The following is a 20,515-nucleotide window of genomic DNA, read 5'->3' on the forward strand; positions in this document are numbered from 1 at the left end:
CTAAAAGGGTGGGCTTAAACGACCGATTTTTGAGCCAGTCATTATACGCTCTACTGCCATTGAGCCAATGACAGCGCGGAACGTGCAGCGCGTGATTGCCGGTGGACACAGAAAGTTTTTTGCCGCGAAAACTTTTCCCGGAGTTTCGGCGAGCGACTGAGACGTTCTTTGCAAGGGGTTGTCTCTACGGCTGGGGAAGCAGGTGAGGGGTGTTGGGGTCAGGGGCACGTGTGAGAGCGGTACCTGTTTGCATGCTTTACGAGCGTTGGGTCGATGTTGGGCTGCTGTTTAGCCAGAACTCGCGGCCCATCATTTCTCAAAGAATGTTAACTCCAAACGTTTCTTATACATCCCAAGGTCACCTTTTACAACCTGGTGCTTTTGAGATGCGTTGGGCACAACTCCCATCCCCCGCTGCTAGCGAGGTAACTTGTAGAAGAGTCACAGATGGCTGAGTCGAGTAGAATCAAAGTCGGCTGGTAATAATGCACGTTTCAAAAAAGGACAATACCTGCCTGCAATTTTTCAGCTTAAAAACACAAGCCGCCCGTTAGTCAGTTATAGGAAACTCGACGCCCCCCTCGTGTTGCTGGATTACAGCTCTCATCATTCTTCATTTGACCCTGATTATTAGGAATTCTTGCTTTGCAACAGAAGTTCATAGACTCCCCCCTTCTGCCATAGAGAAAGAAGAAAATGATACAAAAGAAGAGAATGTCTTGAATAAGAGCTGTATGGTAATGAAAGATAATTCACTTTGCACATGCTTAAAAGCACTTTTTTCTGCTGTATAAACTGTTTGGATCTTTGACTTAATTGTAATTATTATAATACATTATTAAATGTATTATAAAACATACATTATTAAATGTATATGCTGCCCAACTTCCAGCGACTCTGAACTTAATTTAAGTTCTGGAAGCTATGTTTGTGTAATGTACCTTCTTGGTATCTTTAAGCTCCTTTCTGTGTTTTTCATAGAGAGTCACCATGTCCGGTTTTGATGACCCTGGCATTTTCTACAGTGATAGCTTTGGCGGTGACCCAGGAGCAGATGACGGGCAAGTTCGAAAGTCCCAACTGCAGAAACGCTTCAAAGAGTTTTTAAGGCAGTATCGTGTTGGAACAGACAGGACTGGCTTCACCTTCAAATACAGGTGCCCTTTTTTTTTGTTTGTAAATTTAAGAATTGTTTATAGCTTCTTAAGTTGAAACACCTTAGGGTGTTGGTATGTATATCAGAATAATCTAACTTGTCCTAGAGTTCTACCACTATGTGTATGGTTGTGAATTTTATTCCAAATGTATTCATTTGTCCTTTTTTTCTCCCACCCTGTTGGAAGAGATGAGCTCAAACGTCATTATAATGTGGGACAATACTGGATTGAGGTGGAGATGGAAGATTTGGCAAGCTTTGATGAAGATCTGGCAGACTATCTATACAAGCAGCCTGCGGAGCATCTTCAGCTGGTATTTGCAGGATGGGAGAAATATGTGGAAGGTTGCAGTTAGATTATGTGATAGTACCTTGTAGAGATTCAGACTGCTGGTCCTTCTAGTTTGGTATTGCTAACACTGATGACAGCAACTCCTCTGGGTTTCAAACTGGAATCTTTTATAGCCCTACCTAGAAATGATGATTGATCTCCAGGCTTTCTGCATGTAATGATTGTGCTATATTACTGAGCTATCCCCTTTCTTTTCTATGGACAAGTATTCCACAGTATTATTACCTAGCTATGCCCTATTCCAGAATTCTTCATTATTCCCTTCTCACCCTAATTGTTACTTTTGCCACTGAAACTGAATGTTCAGTGGTGATTAGACTACTTTTTCAGCTATTTTTGCCCAATTGGGTTTTTTTATTTTAAGATGTACACTTTCACATATTCGAGGGTACATCCCAAGTCTTTTGACATCCTCACTTAGATTCCGTTGCTGTTGGTTATTTGCCACTAAACATCTATCAAAAGAGAAAGACAATCCCTGTCTTCCTATGTTTTAAGCAGTTTCATTTCTTTCTCAGCTGGAAGAAGCTGCAAAAGAGGTAGCTGACGAAGTAACACGTCCTCGGCCAACAGGAGAGGAGACTCTTCAGGATATTCAAGTTATGCTCAGATCAGATGCCAATCCATCCAATATCCGAAATCTCAAGGTGAGCTGGACCCACTGCTGTGGAAGAAAACTGCATTATAGTGTTTTGAGAGAAAGAGAAATGTATATTGTTTAGGAAATGAAAAGCTTATTTCATGCTTAAGAAGATTCTGGAAGCCCAGCTGGATGGCACAGCGTAATCAACCATGGCTGATTTCAAAAAACTAAACAGGGTCAGACCTGCTTACTGTTGGGATAGAATGGTCCCAGGAAACGGCAGATCTGTAGCCAAGGATGTCCACAGTGTATGGTGAAAAAAATTCAAAATGGCACCCACAAAGGTGTGATCAAAGTTCCACCCATTTTTTTTATGTGCACTGTACTTAAGAAGGCCACCATCTTTATTTTTTGACCATACCCTACAGACTTTCCTGTTTGTAGCTTAGATTGAAAAGTAAAAAGAAAACCTGGAAGAAGCTAATGGCAAATCATTTCCATGCTGTTTCCAAGAAAACTTCAAGTTGAGAAGAGACTCAATTTGCAATAGGCTGTTTTTTAAAGATCCAGTAAGCATGAAGTTGGTCCTATAGTTTTGTAGAGTTCATGAAGGTTCCCTCTGCATTTGCCAGCATTGCTATAGTATTGCAATACAATACAATACTATTAGCTTAATTTTGCCAGTAAAGCATAATGATTTGTCTTTCCAGTTTATCAGTTAGAATTTCTTTATATTGGTGGCTGTCTTAAGGAATCTTTGTAGTTATGATCTACTAAGTTTACTCTAAGGTTGTTTTGAAAGAAAAGCTTTATCAAAGCTAGGACAGTCTCAGCTTTCATCTCAACAAGTTAGATGCTTTGTACCACAAAAGTGATATTTATTCACCTTGTTGTAACTAGTCACTAATTTCAGGGAGCGACTGCCTCACCCCCATTACATTGACCCGTCCCACCTGGTCAGGCAGAGAGGGCATGTTACGGACCCGGTCCCTGAGAGATTGTCTTCTCTGCCGTGGCCCCCGCCCTGTGGAATAAGTTACCACCAGAGGTGAGGTAGGCCCCCACTCTCCCAGCCTTCCTAAAGGGAGGGAAGACTTGGCTTTGCCACCTCGCTTGGGGCGGGAGGGGGGATAGTGAATCATGGGGGTGGTTGGCGCCTTGATGAGGCCCTGAGACATTTTATTGAGACTGTTGTTTCTCCATCTTGGATTTTACATTTTATAATTTATATTTTTATGATAAATCTGTTTATGGTAACTTAATCTGTTATTTTAATATGATTGTAAACTGCCCAGAGTCACTTTGGCCAGATGGCAGGTGAAGAAATGTAAGGAAAAAATAAATAAAATAAATAAATAAATGCAATAAACATTACACATATAATTGCATCAAGGGGCCTCACAATCACTTGCAAAAATCAGAAGAGGCCATCAAAATAGCTGACTAGACACAGTTCTGACATGCACAGAACTTTCTGGTTATTCCACACGTTGGAGGAGGTTGCTGCAGATGAAACCTTCGTGCAACATAAAGCAGTGCAGTTGCTTCACATTTGGAAGCAAAGGGAATTTGTGACTTCAGAAAGCAGATTCAGAGGGACACTTCATTCTTCACTTAAGTGAAGAACGCTTTCAAAGGTCTGTGTTCTTAGGCTGTAATAAATAATATGGATGTATGCATGACATGTTTGTTTTTATGTGCTTTATTCTGTACTTTTTGTACCTTCTACAAATTGGAACATTACATTATGAAAAACTTGTAGTCACTGTGGAAGACGGACTTGGATTTCTGGGTCTTTGGATGTTCTGTGTGTATGTTTCTTTTGCACTTTTCATGAGGGTTGTAATTTCTCCTTGTTTGTTTTGAAGTCTGAACAGATGTCACATCTGGTGAAGATCCCAGGAATCATTATTGCTGCGACTCCTGTGAGAGCCAAAGCAACCAAGATCACCATCCAATGCCGCACTTGCCGGAATATAATCCCTAACATAGCTTTGCGTCCAGGCCTGGAAGGATATGCTCTTCCTCGGAAGTGCAGCATGTAAGAGAATGGGTTACAGTTCCTTTCAGGCTTCAGTGGAATTTACTTTGGGTAGACACATATGGTTATGTTGCTTTGCATTTGTTTGCAGCACACCCCTATTTGTAACTTATTCATTAGCGGGCCCTACTAAATTTAATTATAATTATTCTGAAATAACTGGCATAAGGTCCATGTTCTTCATTCACACCTTCATTGTGTTTCTTTCCTTTCATTCAAGGCAAGGTTGGGCAAATTTATGTCATCCAGATATTTGAACTAATTCCCATTAGTCCCAAGCAACTTAGTAAGATTTTGTGAAAGTTCTAGTGGAAAAGCATCTGCAAGATGCTTGCTTGGTTAAGATTATGTAGAGCTTTGAAAAAACAGAATAATCTCCTAGAGAAAACATGCAATTTGAACCTCACTGAAGTCAGCACAGAACAGTTAAAGTAGTGTTCCGCTGTACACCAGAAATATTAAAATGTTTTAATAAACCAATTCTGAATCCCCAAATAAAGTGACATGTAAAACAAAATTCCGTCTTAACGCAGCTCAGGAATGAAATCTGAGATTGAACACTGCAACACTCATTAGGGAAGTGGCTAGTAAGTATTGTTTAAATCTTTAGTGGCCAGCTCTTAGTACTATTGCAAGAACTTGAGTTAAGGCTTGGTGGATATGTGGATTCCATTTGCATCCAAGATACACAGATTCAGAGTTTGTCTTAGATAACCATGGGCAAATTTGGTGCCTTTGGGATTGGTATTTCCAAAATGTCTTAGATTCTCATGTGAGTGATTGAGACAAACATTATAAAACAGACACAGAGAAGCTCTTCCCATATTACCTGCACTCTCTTTCCTTTCACTTCAGGGAACAGACTAACCTAGCAAAATGTCCTTTGGACCCATACTTCATTGTTCCAGACAAGTGTAAATGTGTGGATTTCCAGATGTTGAAGCTTCAAGAGTCTCCCGACGCTGTACCTCATGGGGAATTGCCTCGACACATGCAGCTCTATTGTGACAGGTGATGCCTCTTGATTCTTCAGCAGGACAGGGCTATGGTGCAGCAAGAGACTCCATGCTTTGCAAATAGAAAGGCCCAAACACAATCTGTTAAAAAATGTAGATGCTAGTCTCACCATTCATTTTCACATACATTATTATTTAAATTTATATCACCGCCCATCTCCCCCCCAACAGGGGACTCTGGGCGGTTTACAATAAAAGTATAATAAAACATACCTAAAATTACAATCTAAAAATATAAATGAGATAATAAATGTAAAATCCAAGAGGAGATGGAATCACAATCAATACAGGGTGCTATGGCGCCAACCACCCCCATGTGGAGCTGTTACCCTCCCCATCCCAAGCAAGGCAGCAGAACCAGGTCTTCAAATTCTTCCAGAAGGCCTGGAGCGAGGAAACCCGTCCCAATCCCGGGGGCAGAATATTCCAAAGGGCGGGCGCCACTGCCGAGAAGTCCTGCCTCCTGGACCCCACTAGATGAAATCCCTTTGCTGATGGGGTCCATAGCATGCCCTCTCTGTCTGACCGGGTGGGGCGGGTCGATGTTAAGGGGATGAGACCGTCCCTCAGGTAACCTGGCCCCATGCCATGTAGGGCTTTAAAGGTGATGACCAACACTTTGAATTGGACCCAGAAGCAAACTGGTACCCAATGCAGCTCGTGTAACACTGGTGTCACGTGTGCTGATTTTTACAGCACCAATAACTTAATAAATTTAAAACAGAATTTGTTTGTTTGAATACATAAAATAGAAAACAGGATTTTAAAAAAAATACATGGGAATAAATATAATTATTAGTGGCTCCTGTCCATGTTACATGGTGCTCAAGGTCTGTGTGGGCAGGCAGGACCTGCTGTTAGCAAAAACCATATGCAGTGTTCAAGAGTTGCCCTTTTTGTTCCAATTTAAATAGCTTTTTCATCCATCCTTGTTATTCATGTTCCAGATACCTATGTGACAAAGTTGTCCCTGGGAACAGAGCTACCATCATGGGCATTTATTCAATCAAAAAGGCAGGCCTCACAAAGACCAAGGGTCGGAGCAATGTTGGAGTGGGCATCCGGAGCTCCTACATCCGTGTGGTGGGAATCCAAGTAGACACCGAAGGCTCAGGTAAAGCTTTAATTTGGAAGCTTGGGTCTTGTATGGGATTTTGAATAATGCCATACTTTTTTTGTGCTCCTGTTAATTTGATCGTCTGCTAGGGAGCATGCTGGCCAAAATAGAACGTGTTTTATATTGACCTGGGTATTCCTGGCTTCATCTTTTGTCCATTCTACCTTGCTAATGTAGTGCACAACAGACTGAAATAAGTGCACTGAAGATGTTACCCAGTCGGGTAACGAAACGTCTGCAAGCAAGCAACCAAGCTCAGAGACCATCCAGGACTCCATAGATTGAAATAAATATTAATCTGAGATTAAATATTAATATTTAGTATTTAATAAATATTAAAAAAATATTAATCTGACTATTTAATACAAATAATTGGTAGCATTTATCAAAATAGTCGTGCTGTACAGTCTCAATAGTACTTTGTCAGTGCGACCAACGAGGTATTAGCTAAGATGTATGTATTTCTTAGAATTATATCAGAACAGCACTGCAAACAAGGTTTGGCATGCTTATGCTCTCTCTTTCTCTGTGATGACAGAGACAAATCAGTAATGTTACAGTATTTGTCTCTCCCTAGGGCGCAGTGTCAGTGGCTCAGTGACACCTCAGGAAGAGGAGGAGTTTCGGCACTTGGCTTCCACGCCCAATATTTATGAGATGATTGCCAAGAGCATTGCTCCTTCCATCTACGGTAGTAGCGATATCAAGAAGGCAATTGCATGCATGCTGTTTGGAGGCTCTCGAAAGAGGTATTGGCAAGAGAGGCAAAGGGGAACATCACAAGGAATGCAGTTAGGAGAAAGCGATACAGGCATATCTTTGTTCTGTCTTACTGTGAAGCAGCCTTTTTATGTACTTAAGATTTTCCATACCTTTATCTTAACTATTCCTGGGAAAGAGAATAATGCTGTTTGCCCAGCAGTACATGAAAAGGAAATAGCTGTCTTTGTTACATGGTGTTTTCTTTCACTGAAGTAGAATGAAAGAGAAATGGTATTGATACAGCTGCTCCACCTCTAGTTCCCATTGGGCTTTGATGTTCTTAATAACTACTCTTAGGCAGCCTCTAAAGGGAAAAATATCTTAAGTAGCAAATTTGAGTGATGATTGCTGGCAAATGGAACCAAAACAGTCTTGCTGAGAAAAGGGCATCAGCATGATTGGGTGAACACCAAGGGTTTTGTTTGTTTGTTTGCTTTTAATAGTATGATTTCACTATCTCATTTCCCTGCCCTCTCCCAAACAGCTCAGCAGAGACCGTGCTCTGCTGGGATAGGAGGTTGAGTAATAGCTAGACTACCGGTTCTCTAAGATTTTGGTCTTGGGATCCCTTAACATTCTTAAAAGTTATTTTTAAAAAGAGCTTTGGTTTATGTGGGTTATAACTCTCAATATTTACTGTATTAGAAATTAAAACGGAGAAATTTTAAAATATTTGACTTTATGAACCCCCTGAAGGGATCCACTTTGAGAACCGCTGAGCTAGACAATGAAAATGCTGATCAGCTGGCTAGAATGATAAACTTCATTCTCTAATACACAGATAGTAATTGTGTGGCCTTCTAGATGTTTCTGAAGTGAATTCCCTTCCCTCACCATGAGCAAAGATAGCGATTGCTGTTAGATAGCAACTGACAGCAACAGCTAGAGGTTCAGAGTTTCTCCACCTCTGCTGTTACAGCTTATAGAGTTGTAGAGGGGAGCATGTCTGGTTGGAATCTCAGACAGAAGTTCTGTTTTAAAAAAAAAAAAAAAGTCTCCACAGGTTCAGTTTGTGAGGGGACTTGTATATTTTTGGGATTAATGAGACATTAATAAGGAGTGCAGAATGTTTGCAAACTTCCTAGCAATTATCCCAGCTGTTTCCTAGTCACTTCAGTGATATTTTAATTTGATAGGGAGTAGCTTTCTAGCAAACATATTATCTCCAGTCTCTGACCAATCTCTCTCAATTTACAGACTTCCAGATGGGTTGACTCGTAGAGGGGATATTAATTTGCTCATGATGGGAGACCCGGGAACTGCCAAGTCTCAGCTCTTAAAGTTTGTAGAAAGATGCTCACCCATAGGAGTAAGTAACTTGTACAGCAATTATATATTGAAGGAAACTACAATATATTGGATGTGTCTAATGAATCAGCAACCAACTGACCCACAGGCATATAAAAATGTACCATTTTAGTTATTAAAATTATAAATTACTGTCATCCCAGTAGATTAAAAGTTCAATCATCTTGTTTTCTGATTTTCATTGCATAAACTCTGAGTAATGCTGATATTAGAGTCTGTGTTGAGAGCCGGTTTGGTTTAGTGGCTAAGGTTCTGGGCTAGAAACCAGGAGTCTGTGAGTTCTAGTTCCGCCTTAGGCATGAAAGCTGGCTGGGTGACCTTGGGCCAGTCACCTTCTCTCAGCCCAACTCGATGCAACGTAGACTAGCCTCCTCGTGGTTCACCCCAGGCAACGTGACTTGTCACAGCTAAATAGTCTACACATCTGGCTGCTGGACCTCACAAGGATTTCCCAGCAAGAATAGCTGGCTTGTCTCCTATCACTATCAAAGATATCTGGCCTGCAGAATATTTGAGTATCATTACATGGTCTCCCATTTTTCCCCCCTGTTAGGTCTATACTTCAGGGAAAGGCAGCAGTGCAGCTGGTTTAACTGCCTCAGTGATCAGAGACCCATCTACACGGAGCTTTTTTGTAGAAGGTGGAGCCATGGTCTTGGCTGATGGGGGAGTGGTTTGCATTGATGAGTTTGACAAGGTACAGATGAAGTGGGTCAGCAAAAACCTCTGTTGTAGTACTACCAAGACATGTGCAGGGGGCTGTGTGTGTTCTGCTTGGGTTTTAAGGTTGGAATAGCCACCACCCCACAGTTGTTTGGTGTATGGTTGGGAATGGATGCTTGGATGGAGGGACCCCTAACTAGGGCCCCTGGAGGGTCGGGATTGGGGGGAAATGGGAACTCCAGGAGAATTAGGGTGGGTTATGTAATTCAGGTGATGACAGGTCAGGGGTATCCCGGCAGGAGTCAGAGGGCAGGCCATCGTCAGGGAAGACGCCCCCTGTGTTTGGTATCAGTGGCGTGTTCCGGCCCTCTGCACTGAGACCTGGGCCCTGGACAGCAGACCCATCAGCCTTCAGCTGCTGCTTTTGAATGCCAGGTTGGTTAACAACAAGGCCCCTCTCATACGTGATTTGATCACTGAGGAGGGGGCAGACCTGGCGTGTATTATCGAGACCTGGCTGGGCCCAGAAGGGGGGGGTACCCCTTTCAGAAATGTGCCTGGCCGGGTTTATGGTATGGCACCAGCCGAGATGCCAGGGCAGGAGAGGACTGGTGGCTGTTGTCATCCGGGAGTCTCTGGTGGCGTTCAGGGGCACTGCTCCATAAGTGGCCAGTTGTGAGACCCTGTTTTTCAAGTTGGGTTCCCGAGAACAGTTGTGGGTGTTGCTACTGTACCAGCCTCCCTGCTGCATAGTAACTTCCCTCCCTGAGCTGCTGGAGGCTGTCTTGGGGTTGGGGGTGGAGTTGCCCAGACTTATGGTTCTGGGGGACTTCAATCTGCCCTCCCTGGGGCGGGCCTCGGAAGTGGCTTGGGAGTTTATGACCACCATGGCGGCCATGGGCCTGTCCCAGGTTATTCGGGACCTGACTAAAGACAGTGGCCTCACCCCGGACTTGGTTTTCTTGTCAGAGCAGTGGTAATGTGATCTGAGGGGAGAGTTACATCTGTCCCCGTTCTCATGGTCATATCATACCCTGGTGACCCTGAGATTCTTTTATGCTGCCCCCCTCCGTAGGGAGGCTGGACCCATTCGATTGCCCCCTGGCGACTGATGAACCCGGCAGGGTTTCAGAGGGAGCTGGGGGTTATACCCAAGGATCTGCTGCACGGTCCAGCGGAGGCCTTGGCTGCTGCCTGGAATAAAGAAGCAGCCAGGGCCTTGGACGGGATTGTGCCTGTGTGGCCTCTCTTGTCCCATCGAACCCGACACTCCCTGTGGTTTACGGAGGAGCTGAGGGTTCTGAAGAGGATTAAGAGATTTCTAGAGCACCGCTGGAGAAACACAAGGACTGAACACAAGCTAGAGCCGCCTTGTGGCGGTAAGAGCAGCAAAAAGTCAATATTTCTCTGCTCTTATTGCATCCACAGAATGCTGCCTGACAGCCCTGTTCAAGATCACACAATCTCTTTTAGGAAAGGTGGATCTAGAAACCACCTGCAGGGCCATGCTGAGGAGTTTTCTCAGCATCTGGAGGATAAAATTTCTTGGATTCGTTCCAAGTGGGGTGGTAGGCGTGGCGTCTGGGGAGATACCTTGGGAGCGTACTTGCCCGGTTATCTGGGAAAAGTTTGATCCTGTTGGGCCTGAGGAAGTTGACAGGATTCTTGGGTCTGTAAACGCCACCACTTGCCAACTAGATCCTTGTCCCTCCTGACTGGTGAAGGCAACTCAGGAGGTGACGTGTGGGTGGGTCCAGACGATGGTAAATGCATCCTTGAGAGAGGAGGTGTTTCTGGCAGCCTTTAAGGAGGCACTGGTGTGCCCACTCCTCAAGAAACCATCACTGGACCCTAGTGTACTGGACAATTTTCATCCAGTCTCCTACCTCCCCTTTTTGGGGAAGGTGGTTGAGAAAGTGGTGGCATTGCAGCTCCACAGAGTTCTGGATTAAATGGATTATCTAGACCTTTTCAGTCAAGTTTCAGGCCTGGATATGGGATGGAAACAGCATTGGTCACACTTAAGGATGACCTCTGGCGGGAGCAGGATGGGGGCAGTGCATCCATTCTTACTCTTCTTGACCTCTCAGTGGCTTTCAGTACCATCAACCATGGTATCCTTTTTGGTCGGCTCAGGGAGTTGGGGGTGGGCGGCGTGGTCCTGCGCTGGTTCACCTTCCTCCAGGGCTTATCCCAATCGGTGTTGATAGGGAGCAAGAGATCTGGCCTGCGGCCCCTCCTTTGTGGGGTGCTGCAAGGTTCGGTGCTCTCTCCGCTCCTTTTTAACATCTACATGAAACCGCTGGGTGAAATCATCCATTGCCATGGGGTGAGGTATCATCAATGTGCTGATGATACTCAGTTGTACATCTCCATCCCAAGTGACATAAGTGATGCTGTTGCCACCCTTTCATGCTGCCTGGAGGCTGTAAGGGTTTGGATGGGGAACAACAGGCTTCAGCTGAACCCTGGCAAGACAGAGTGGCTGCGGGTTGGGGGCTCCCAAGTATCCAGGAATTTATAATTTTTGACTCTGGATGGGGTTGCACTGCCCCAGACAGACCCAGTGCGGAACCTGGGAGTTCTCCACAACTCCTGCTCAAAGAGCAGGTGGCAGTCATGGCCAGGGGAGCCTTTGCACAACTTCACGTGGTGCACCAGCTACGCCCTTTCCTGAATCGGGAGATCCAAACAGTCACTCATGCCCTATTCATTCCCGCATAGACTACTGCAATGTACTCTACATGGGGCTATCCTTGAAGAGTATCCAGAAGCTACAGCTGGTGCAAAATGCGGTCGTGTGAGCAGTTTTAGGAGCCCCTAGAAGGGCACATACAACACCATTACTACATGAGCTGCATTGGGTGCCGGTTTGCTTCCGGGTCCAATTCAAGGTGTTGGTTATCACCTTTAAAGCCCTACATGGTCCAGGTTACCTGAGGGACCACCTCACCCGTTACATCAACCCATCCCACCCGGTCAGGCAGAGAGGGCATGCTATGGACCCCATCAGCAAAGGAATTTCATCTAGCGGGGTCCAGGAGGTGGTGGGCCTTCTCGGCAGTGGCACCCGCCTTTTGGAATATCTGCCACCAGAGTTGAGACAGGTGGGCTTCCTTGCCCCAGGCCTTCTGGAAGAATTTGAAGACTTGGTTCTGCTGCTTTGCTTGGGATGGGGAGGGTAATAGCTCCACCTGGGGGTAGTTGGTGCCATAGCATCGCCTATTGATTGTGATTCCATCTCCTCTTGGATTTTACATTTATTATCTCATTTATATTTTTAGATTGTAATTTAGGTTTTATTGTAAACCGCCCAGAGTCCCCTGTTGGGGGGAGATGGGCAGTGATATAAATTTAAGTAATAAATAAATAAATAAACATAGATCACAGCTTCCGCAAAACACAGCACATTGTTGATTATTACTTTGAATGTTATTTCAAAAACGTATAACTCAAGATTTTAACAAAATGGCATTGTCTTCTTCCACGTGTGGAAACTTGGCCTGTCGTTCCCCCCCCCCCTTTGAAAAAGATGCGTGAAGATGATAGGGTGGCCATCCATGAAGCTATGGAGCAGCAGACCATCTCCATTGCCAAGGTGAGCTTGTTGGCAAGACCAACCTCTGAATAACCCTTGCAGTTTCTTCTTTTTCGGTGCATTTCTTCAGTTCATTTACAAATTATTATGGCTTTAAACCAGGGACTAGGTGTCTACTTCTGATCAAGGATGAAATTGACTATGGACAAATTTGGGGGAGATGCACAGTAAGCAACTAAGCATGGTGGGACCATTCCACTAACTTACTTTCCTGGAGCCTTTTATGCATTCATACAAGCTTCTGGAAATCCTCTCTGCTGCATAACAATTAGATTCTCACTTGATCTCACTTGAAGGTTGCTGTAAAACCTTGCAAATGAGAAATGCTCCAATGAACTTCAGATCAAAGTTTTTGCCAGACAAGATAAGAGTCTGGGAGAGAAGCCAATGGGTCAGATGGGGAATTCTATAGGCTTTATTTAGCTAATGGAGTGGGGGTTCTTCATGCCAGCCTTAGGGTATCTAATGAGGTACCATCCATTCTTTCTTATCAGGCCTGACAAGCATTTTAGTGCCAAGGGTGCCTTTGCACCCTGTCTGGGACCACAGAGCATAATCAGTGACATTATGCAGTTACAACAGTGGGCAGAAGAAAATTCTGGCCCTTTTTTGTGTTGTGAAGTTTAAGACAGGAAGTGGGTGCTTTAAGCTTTACAGAGACCTAAGGTTCCCATTTGGTCCTTTAAATCACTCTGTGACAATAGTAAAATTGAACAAAATTTCAGCTTTTGTGTAGAGAGTTAAGAGTGCCTCGTTGTGTGCTTTGGAAACCCATGGGTTACAGATTATTACACATTATATTATAGAACACGATGGGGAAAATGTTCCAAACTGATTTGTATCTTACTCTAACTTTCAGTTTTATTAAACTGTGTAGGCCCAATCCAGTAAGAGTTTGGCAAAGAACTTGCAAAAGTCCCACCTTTTTGGCTCCTTTTTGGCTCTACTACATGCTGTACTTTAAGCACTGGATAATATGAGTTTTTCCTTTCTCTCTGCAATCATGCAGGCTGGTATCACCACTACGCTAAATTCACGCTGCTCTGTGTTAGCGGCTGCAAACTCTGTGTTTGGACGCTGGGATGAAACTAAAGGAGAGGAAAACATAGACTTCATGCCAACCATTCTGTCCCGATTTGACATGATCTTCATTGTCAAAGATGAGCACAATGAGGAAAGAGACATGGTGGGTGGTTTGGATCACTCAGTGCAAGATGAGGGGGGTGTTTGGGGATTGCAGTTTTTTAAAATTCTAGAAACAATGGCTCAAAGACTTGATTTTGTGAAAGCCTATTCTCCATTTCTTTTATATATCTTTTATATACTTCCAAAAGAAGGGTTAGGTAAGGAATACAATTCTTTGGCATTGGGTATACTCTCTATAACCATTCTAGGGAACTTAGCCAATATTTTGCACTTCCTTATAAAAGAAGGCAAATATTTTGCAAATTTAGGTCATTTTCTATTCAAGTGTTATCTCTGCCCTGGAAAATATTGTAAAACTGTTGGTAAGTTCTACAAGATTCGTAGTCTGTGCTTGCATATTACACTTACTCAAGGTTACCTTACCCATAGTTTGCTCAACCCGTTCTTCTGTGTTCACACTGACATAGTGACTAACTACATGTGAGTGAGTTCAATAAAATCTGATTGCCTAGCTTGTGACTCCATCTATTGTATAAACATACCCTAAAATTGCAGGCTTAAAGAAAGTTAGCATGTAGAAATAGTAAAGATGCTGTACTAAAAGGAAGCACAGAGGGCAGTTTCAGTGTTTTTTTCCCTTCTAGTTAATTTGTTACGTTTTCTTCCGTAGACTCTGGCCAAGCATGTGATGTCACTACATGTAAGCGCCTTAACACAGACCCAGGTAGTTGAGGGTGAGATTGAGCTGCATAAACTAAAGAAGCTGATTGCCTACTGCCGAATGTGAGTAAGAGAATTGTAGCAATAATTACATGGGAAGGGTGGTGGAAACCTTTCAAGCATGATTCAGATTAATAAAACAAAAACTAGAGGTTTAGTTAAAGCAATGGTGTTCCCCGTAGTAACATATGGCTGCGAGAGCTGGACCATAAGGAAGGCTGAGAGAAGGAAGATAGATGCTTTGGAACTGTGGTGTTGGAGGAAAACTCTGAGAGTGCCTTGGACTGCAAGAAGATCAAACCAGTCCATCCTCCAGGAAATAAAGCCAGACTGCTCACTTGAGGGAATGATATTAAAGGCAAAACTGAAATACTTTGGCCACATAATGAGAAGACAGGACAGCCTGGAGAAGATGTTGATGCTAGGGAGAGTGGAAGGCAAAAGGAAGAGGGGCCGACCAAGGTCAAGGTGAATAGATGATATTCTAGAGGTGACGGACTTGTCCCTGGGGGAGCTGGGAGTGTTGACGACCGACAGGAAGCTCTGGCGTGGGCTGGTCCATGAAGTCACGAAGAGTCGGAAGCGACTAAATGAATAAACAACAAACTAGAGGTTTAGCTTTGGTCATAAAGATTCAGCAGCTTGGCTGCACAATTTGCTTCACTCTGACTTGAGGGCCAGGATGACGTTTCAGCACCAAGAATTCCTTCTCTCAAGTCCCCATATGATGTACTGGTCCACATTATAGAATATAGAAGAGAAGCCCCTCAATTATTCTTAATACATTTCATTGATGCTGTGAGCATCCAGAAGAAAAGAGGAAACAGAATTTCATTAATAAGTCACTTTAGACTATGCCATTTTCATTTCATAAATGGAGCAGCCTGGATATCGAGTTCATCTATTGCATTAAGCTGTGGTAACAGTGGTTTGTTTAATAAGCCTCAGTGGATGTGTTCACACAACACACTGAACTAAATTATGGCTTAGCAGAGTGTATGAATTTGGCTTGTGGCTGTGCCATAAGAATTAAATTTAAGATTTGGTTGGATGAAATGAACTTGTATTTATGTGAGATAGATAGATAGATAGATAGATAGATAGATCTGCTGATATATTAAGATTTTTATTTGTTCCCATAGGAAGTGTGGTCCTCGCCTTTCTGCAGAAGCTGCAGAGAAATTGAAGAACCGCTATATCCTCATGCGCAGTGGTGCCCGCCAACATGAAAGAGAAAGCGACCGTCGCTCCAACATTCCCATCACAGTCAGGTGAGGGGAAGTATGTATCTGGGTTCATGGTGAGGAACTAAATAATGCTGCGGAAAAGTCCTTCTGTACAGTGTCTGAGTTTCTCAAGTGAGTCATTAAACAAGTTGGGTCATGTTATTTCTCAGGGCAGCTGTCCAGCCAGGAAGTATACATAACGATGTGCAAAATGTTCTGTGCACAAACTGTGGCACGCATAAAAAGTTGGTTTGGGGTGGCCTATGACTGAATTGAAATCTGCATGTCTAGGGGTAGAGGGGGGAATTGGTCTGTGCACAGAACAAACTGGGGCTGTTTTGATCTGTACAGGAGTGATTTTGGTAGGGAGAGCAGAGAAAGCTAAGAATGTTGAGGGGAGGAAGGGAAGATACTGGGAATCGGGGGCAGGCAGATGATGGGATATACTGCATTAGGATTTTGCAGTGGGAAGATCGGGGGGACCAGTGGGGATAGGCTAGATTAAAATCTGATGAGGGAAGAGGGGGTTGCACACAGCCTCGCTCCACTAATTTCTATTCTGTTTTGTGTGAAATCTGGAAGCAGAGCAGTTCAGCAGAACCTTCAGAATGTGACAGTTTGTTCCAGGTTCAAAACAGCATTTTTGCCATTTCATGCACACTCCTAGATACACATAAATCAGAAAAAGTCTGAGTGCAACCATTCAGACCAAACCTTTTAACAGTTATTAAAAGGCATAAGCTTTTGTGAGCTGGAGTTCTTTTCATCTGATGCATCCTGCAATATCTAGATCACCACTGGAAATTTGAATACCGTGGGAACTTGGACTTGCATTATGGCCACTATTTTATTGTTCTAATATTTTTAGAAGAGTTTTGCTCTTCTTGTTTCAGCACTTTTATGACCTGCATTGCCTTATTGGCTGTCTTGTCTTGTCCTGTCCTGTCCTGTCCTGTCCATCAAATTTTGCCACCACCCCTCTCCCCCCGACAGAGGGACTCTGGGCAGTTTACAATAGAGCTAAAAAATTAGAATACAATAAAACCACAATTAATACATAAAATATGAATATAAATACAAAACATAAATATAAAATAGAGTACAGATGGCAGTAAAAAGTTCCAAATCAATTCAAGTGTATATGAGGACCACCTTAAGGCACCAGCCATCCCCAAGAATGACTACTCCCCTTCCCACCTCAAGCAAGATGGCAGAGCCAGGTCTTCAACTTTTTCTGGAAGGTCAGGAGAGAGAGGGGCTTGCCTCACCCCTGGAGGAAGAATATTCCAGAGGGTGGGAGCCACTGCAGAGAAGGCCCGCTTCCTGGACCCCACCAAACAGCGATCTCTTGTAGACAGGGTCCGCAACATGCACTCTGCATGACGGGTGGGACAGGTCAATTTAATGGAGATGAGACGGCCCCATGCCATGTAGGGCTTTAAAGGTAATATCCAACATCTTGAATTGGACCCGGAAGCAAACTGGGACCTAACGCAGCTCTTGTAGCAAAGGTGTTACACGTACCAATCTTGGAGCACCTAAAATTGCCCATGCAGCCTCATTCTGAACTGGCTGTAGTTTCCGGATACTTTTCAAGGGTAGCCCCATGTACAGCACATTGCAGTATTCTGTATGGGAGATAACTAGGGCATGAGTGACTGTTCGGAGGGCTTCCCGATCCAGGAAAGGGCATAACTGGCACACAACACAAAGTTGAGCAAAGGCTCTCCTGGCCATGGCTGCCACCTGCTCTTTGAGCAGGAGTTGTGAGTCCAGGAAGACCCCAGATTCCACATCGGGTCTGTTTGGGGCAGTGCAACCCCATCCAGATGTTGAAAAGGAGCGGAGAGAACCAAACCCTGCGGCACCGCACAGAGCAGGGGCCATGGGTTGGATCTCGCTCTCTATCACCACCGATTGGGACTGGCCCTGGAGAAAGGAGGTGAAGCAGTGCAAAACCACACTGCCCACCCCCAACTCAAGGGTAGCCCCAAAAGGATACCATATAAGTAGAAATGCATAAAAAGTCCAAAGTAAACAGGTGGATGTGCCTGCCTTGGTTCAGGACATTGGGATTATTTCCCAAGACGACGAAAAGGGACTAGCTATGTGAGGTTTGCACAATCTTGAGTTTGAATATGCATGCTGAAATTAATCCTCCAAATTTAATTTCCAGTTAATGGTTCTACTGATTTGATGCTCCACGTGTTTTGTTTTGTTGTTTTTAAAGGCTTCTCGTTCCCTTAGTCACAGTTATTTCTTCCATTTCTTCTATGTTATTTTAATGGAGTTTTTTTCATTCATCCCATGCAGGCAGCTGGAGGCCATTGTGCGAATAGCAGAATCCCTCAGTAAGATGAAACTCCAACCTTTTGCTACTGAGGCAGACATTGAAGAAGCCTTGCGGCTCTTCCAGGTGTCAACACTCGATGCCGCTTTGTCAGGAAACCTCTCAGGTGAGCTTCACGGAGGAAATACATGTGGCTTGTGCAGCAGCCGTGTTCTTTGGCCAAGGTTCTTGGTATACCTGGGTTGATAATTTAGCTCTCAAAGGTAACAGTAGATTGCTGATGTTTTTTCCAGCTTTGAGGGTGGCTGACTTTTGAAAATTTTAAGATTGTAAATTCAACCTTGGAGTGCAGGATAGTGTAGCTAAGAGTGAGATAGGACATACCTGCCTCAAATCTTCCTTCTGCTATGAATTTTGTTGGCTGCTGAGAGTCTGTGTACAATTGCAGCAATTTCTGTGTACAATCTATCAATTTCTGTTGTTCTCATCCCCATCTACAATACTTCAGTGAGATTCTCCTTACCTTAAACATTGCTGTAAGTAAAATCTCTGGAGCAATGTGTGTGAAATGGCTTGGAGACACTAACACACTATATAAATTAGTATTATTGTATGAGTTGCCAGGTTGAATCCATTTAAAAGCTAAGTTAGTACTGCGATCTTTCCTTTAATGATACACTAATTTTTGCTTATCTGATTAAATTTAATAAGGGACCTTAGGAGACAAAAAATAAATTATATGGACCTTCCACATTTAAACTGCAGTTGTATTAAATTCAGTTTTATTTAAACTCTCTTCCTGATGAAATCAAAGAGAACAACTCATGCTGATACAAAATGTACTGTTGTAAATTTTGACTCAGAGCAGAGATAAAGATTTTAACGGTATAAAGAAATATGTGCGTCTCTGTGTTAATTGCAATATGCCGTCTCTAGGAGTAGAGGGTTTCACCACTCAGGAAGACCAAGAGATGCTGTCTCGTATTGAGAAACAGCTCAAGCGTCGCTTTGCCATTGGCTCCCAAGTATCTGAACACAGCATCATCCAGGATTTTGTGAAGCAAGTAAGTTGTATGAGAGAGGCAATTGGAAGTGCTGTCACAGCTGTTGACAAACCACCTATGCTTGCAGTCCCACGAAAGCAACAAGAATGAAGAGGTTTACACACACTTTATCAGAAGATACAAAATCCTTAGCATGTGTTCTATTGGTTGTCTGGCTGAGTGGTAAGATGTGCAGACCTAGCTAGAGTTTTAGTGGAAGGAAGTGTGTGCTTCAGTCCATCATAATGCTTATTCATCACTGCTCAAGAGCAGCTTTTCCTGTCCTTTGACCATGGTACCCGAGGACTGTGGGATTGGGGATATAGGTGGAGTGCACAGAATTTCCACTTCCTCCAAGTAGCTGATTCCATACAATAGAGGGAGAAATAGACCTCCCTCTGCATAGGAGGTATTGTACTTTCATACTGGGAAAGATAATATTCCCTAATAGACAAATCTACTGTGCTTAATACAAAAAGGAGATGAAAATGAAGCTGTCTTATTTGCCGAATAGAGACATTTAAATGCTACATTGTTAATTCTCCTGATTATCACCATAATTTGTCCATCATTCTCCTTCAAGTTTCATTATCCTTTTAGGTGTGTTGGTTTTCACAAAATGTCTTTCCCCCTGTTACTTCCCTCTCAGAAATATCCTGAGCGTGCCATCTACAGGGTGCTGCAGCTTATGATGCGTCGTGGTGAGATCCAGCATCGCATGCAACGCAAAGTCCTTTATCGCATCAAGTAAAATACCTGGTTTCTCCTGGGATGTTAAAGTAGATCCATTCTCTATGTAATTGGAACTAAGTTCTGAACATTTTTGCTACTGTTTTTTTAGATCTAACATCTGCAGCACACTTTTCAATCTAAAGAAAAATAAGTCCAATTCAGGGAGGTCATAAGGGATACAGCTATTCTTACGCTGTTTGTTTTTATTTGTTGCAATTTCCCTGTTAAAGTGTCACCTTGATATTTTGTTATAACATTAAAAGCTTTTTATCAGCACTAAAACTTAATAAATAACACGTCTGTAACAGAAAGGAAGTGTTCTGTAAAGGGTGTGGGGTAAGATAAAGCTGTTAAACAGCATAGAGCTAAATTTTTCTAACTTGTTTCTGCTAACTGCCCCCCCTGAAACGCTCTGGAAGCCTCGTTGCTTGGTGTAGTAAAATTATACTGCAGTCTCTTGTGAGTGCGACTGAGGTCAACTATAGAGACCCAGGGAAAAGAGCTTGCAGAAAACAAAGATATCTCCCTTGAGAAGTCAAGAGTTCCAAGACATGTTTACACATCCTGACTTTTGTGCCTAGTGGTAATACATCAGTAGTAATTAGCTGAGCAACTTCCAGTGGAGAAGACCAGGAAACAAATGTGTAGAGAGTTCTACCAGTGCTATGGCAGAAATAAGTTACTTCCACCATCACTCTCACCATCACTCTTTCCTTGAATGTGAGATAAGAAGAGTCTTAATCCAACAGATTAAGTCAAGAG

The 20,515-nt window shown here is 43.3% G+C and overlaps 1 protein-coding gene across 1 annotated transcript; it reads left to right on the forward strand.

The window, feature by feature from the left end:
• Positions 1 to 94: 94 nt before the first annotated feature.
• Positions 95 to 20,239, forward strand: MCM5 (minichromosome maintenance complex component 5). The gene is made up of 17 exons (XM_063308401.1): positions 95 to 202; positions 982 to 1,157; positions 1,344 to 1,470; positions 2,027 to 2,155; positions 3,960 to 4,132; positions 4,988 to 5,143; positions 6,096 to 6,262; positions 6,843 to 7,014; positions 8,225 to 8,336; positions 8,889 to 9,032; positions 12,531 to 12,596; positions 13,606 to 13,782; positions 14,413 to 14,525; positions 15,605 to 15,733; positions 18,002 to 18,144; positions 18,915 to 19,042; positions 19,671 to 20,239. The coding sequence occupies exons 2-17, from the start codon at positions 991 to 993 to the stop codon at positions 19,770 to 19,772; spliced, it is 2,205 nt and encodes a 734-aa protein (XP_063164471.1). The 5' UTR covers positions 95 to 202; positions 982 to 990; the 3' UTR covers positions 19,773 to 20,239.
• The last annotated feature ends 276 nt before the right edge of the window (positions 20,240 to 20,515 follow it).

Source organism: Candoia aspera, chromosome 7 (assembly GCF_035149785.1).
Source record: "Candoia aspera isolate rCanAsp1 chromosome 7, rCanAsp1.hap2, whole genome shotgun sequence".
NCBI classification, from domain to species: Eukaryota; Metazoa; Chordata; class Lepidosauria; order Squamata; family Boidae; genus Candoia; species Candoia aspera.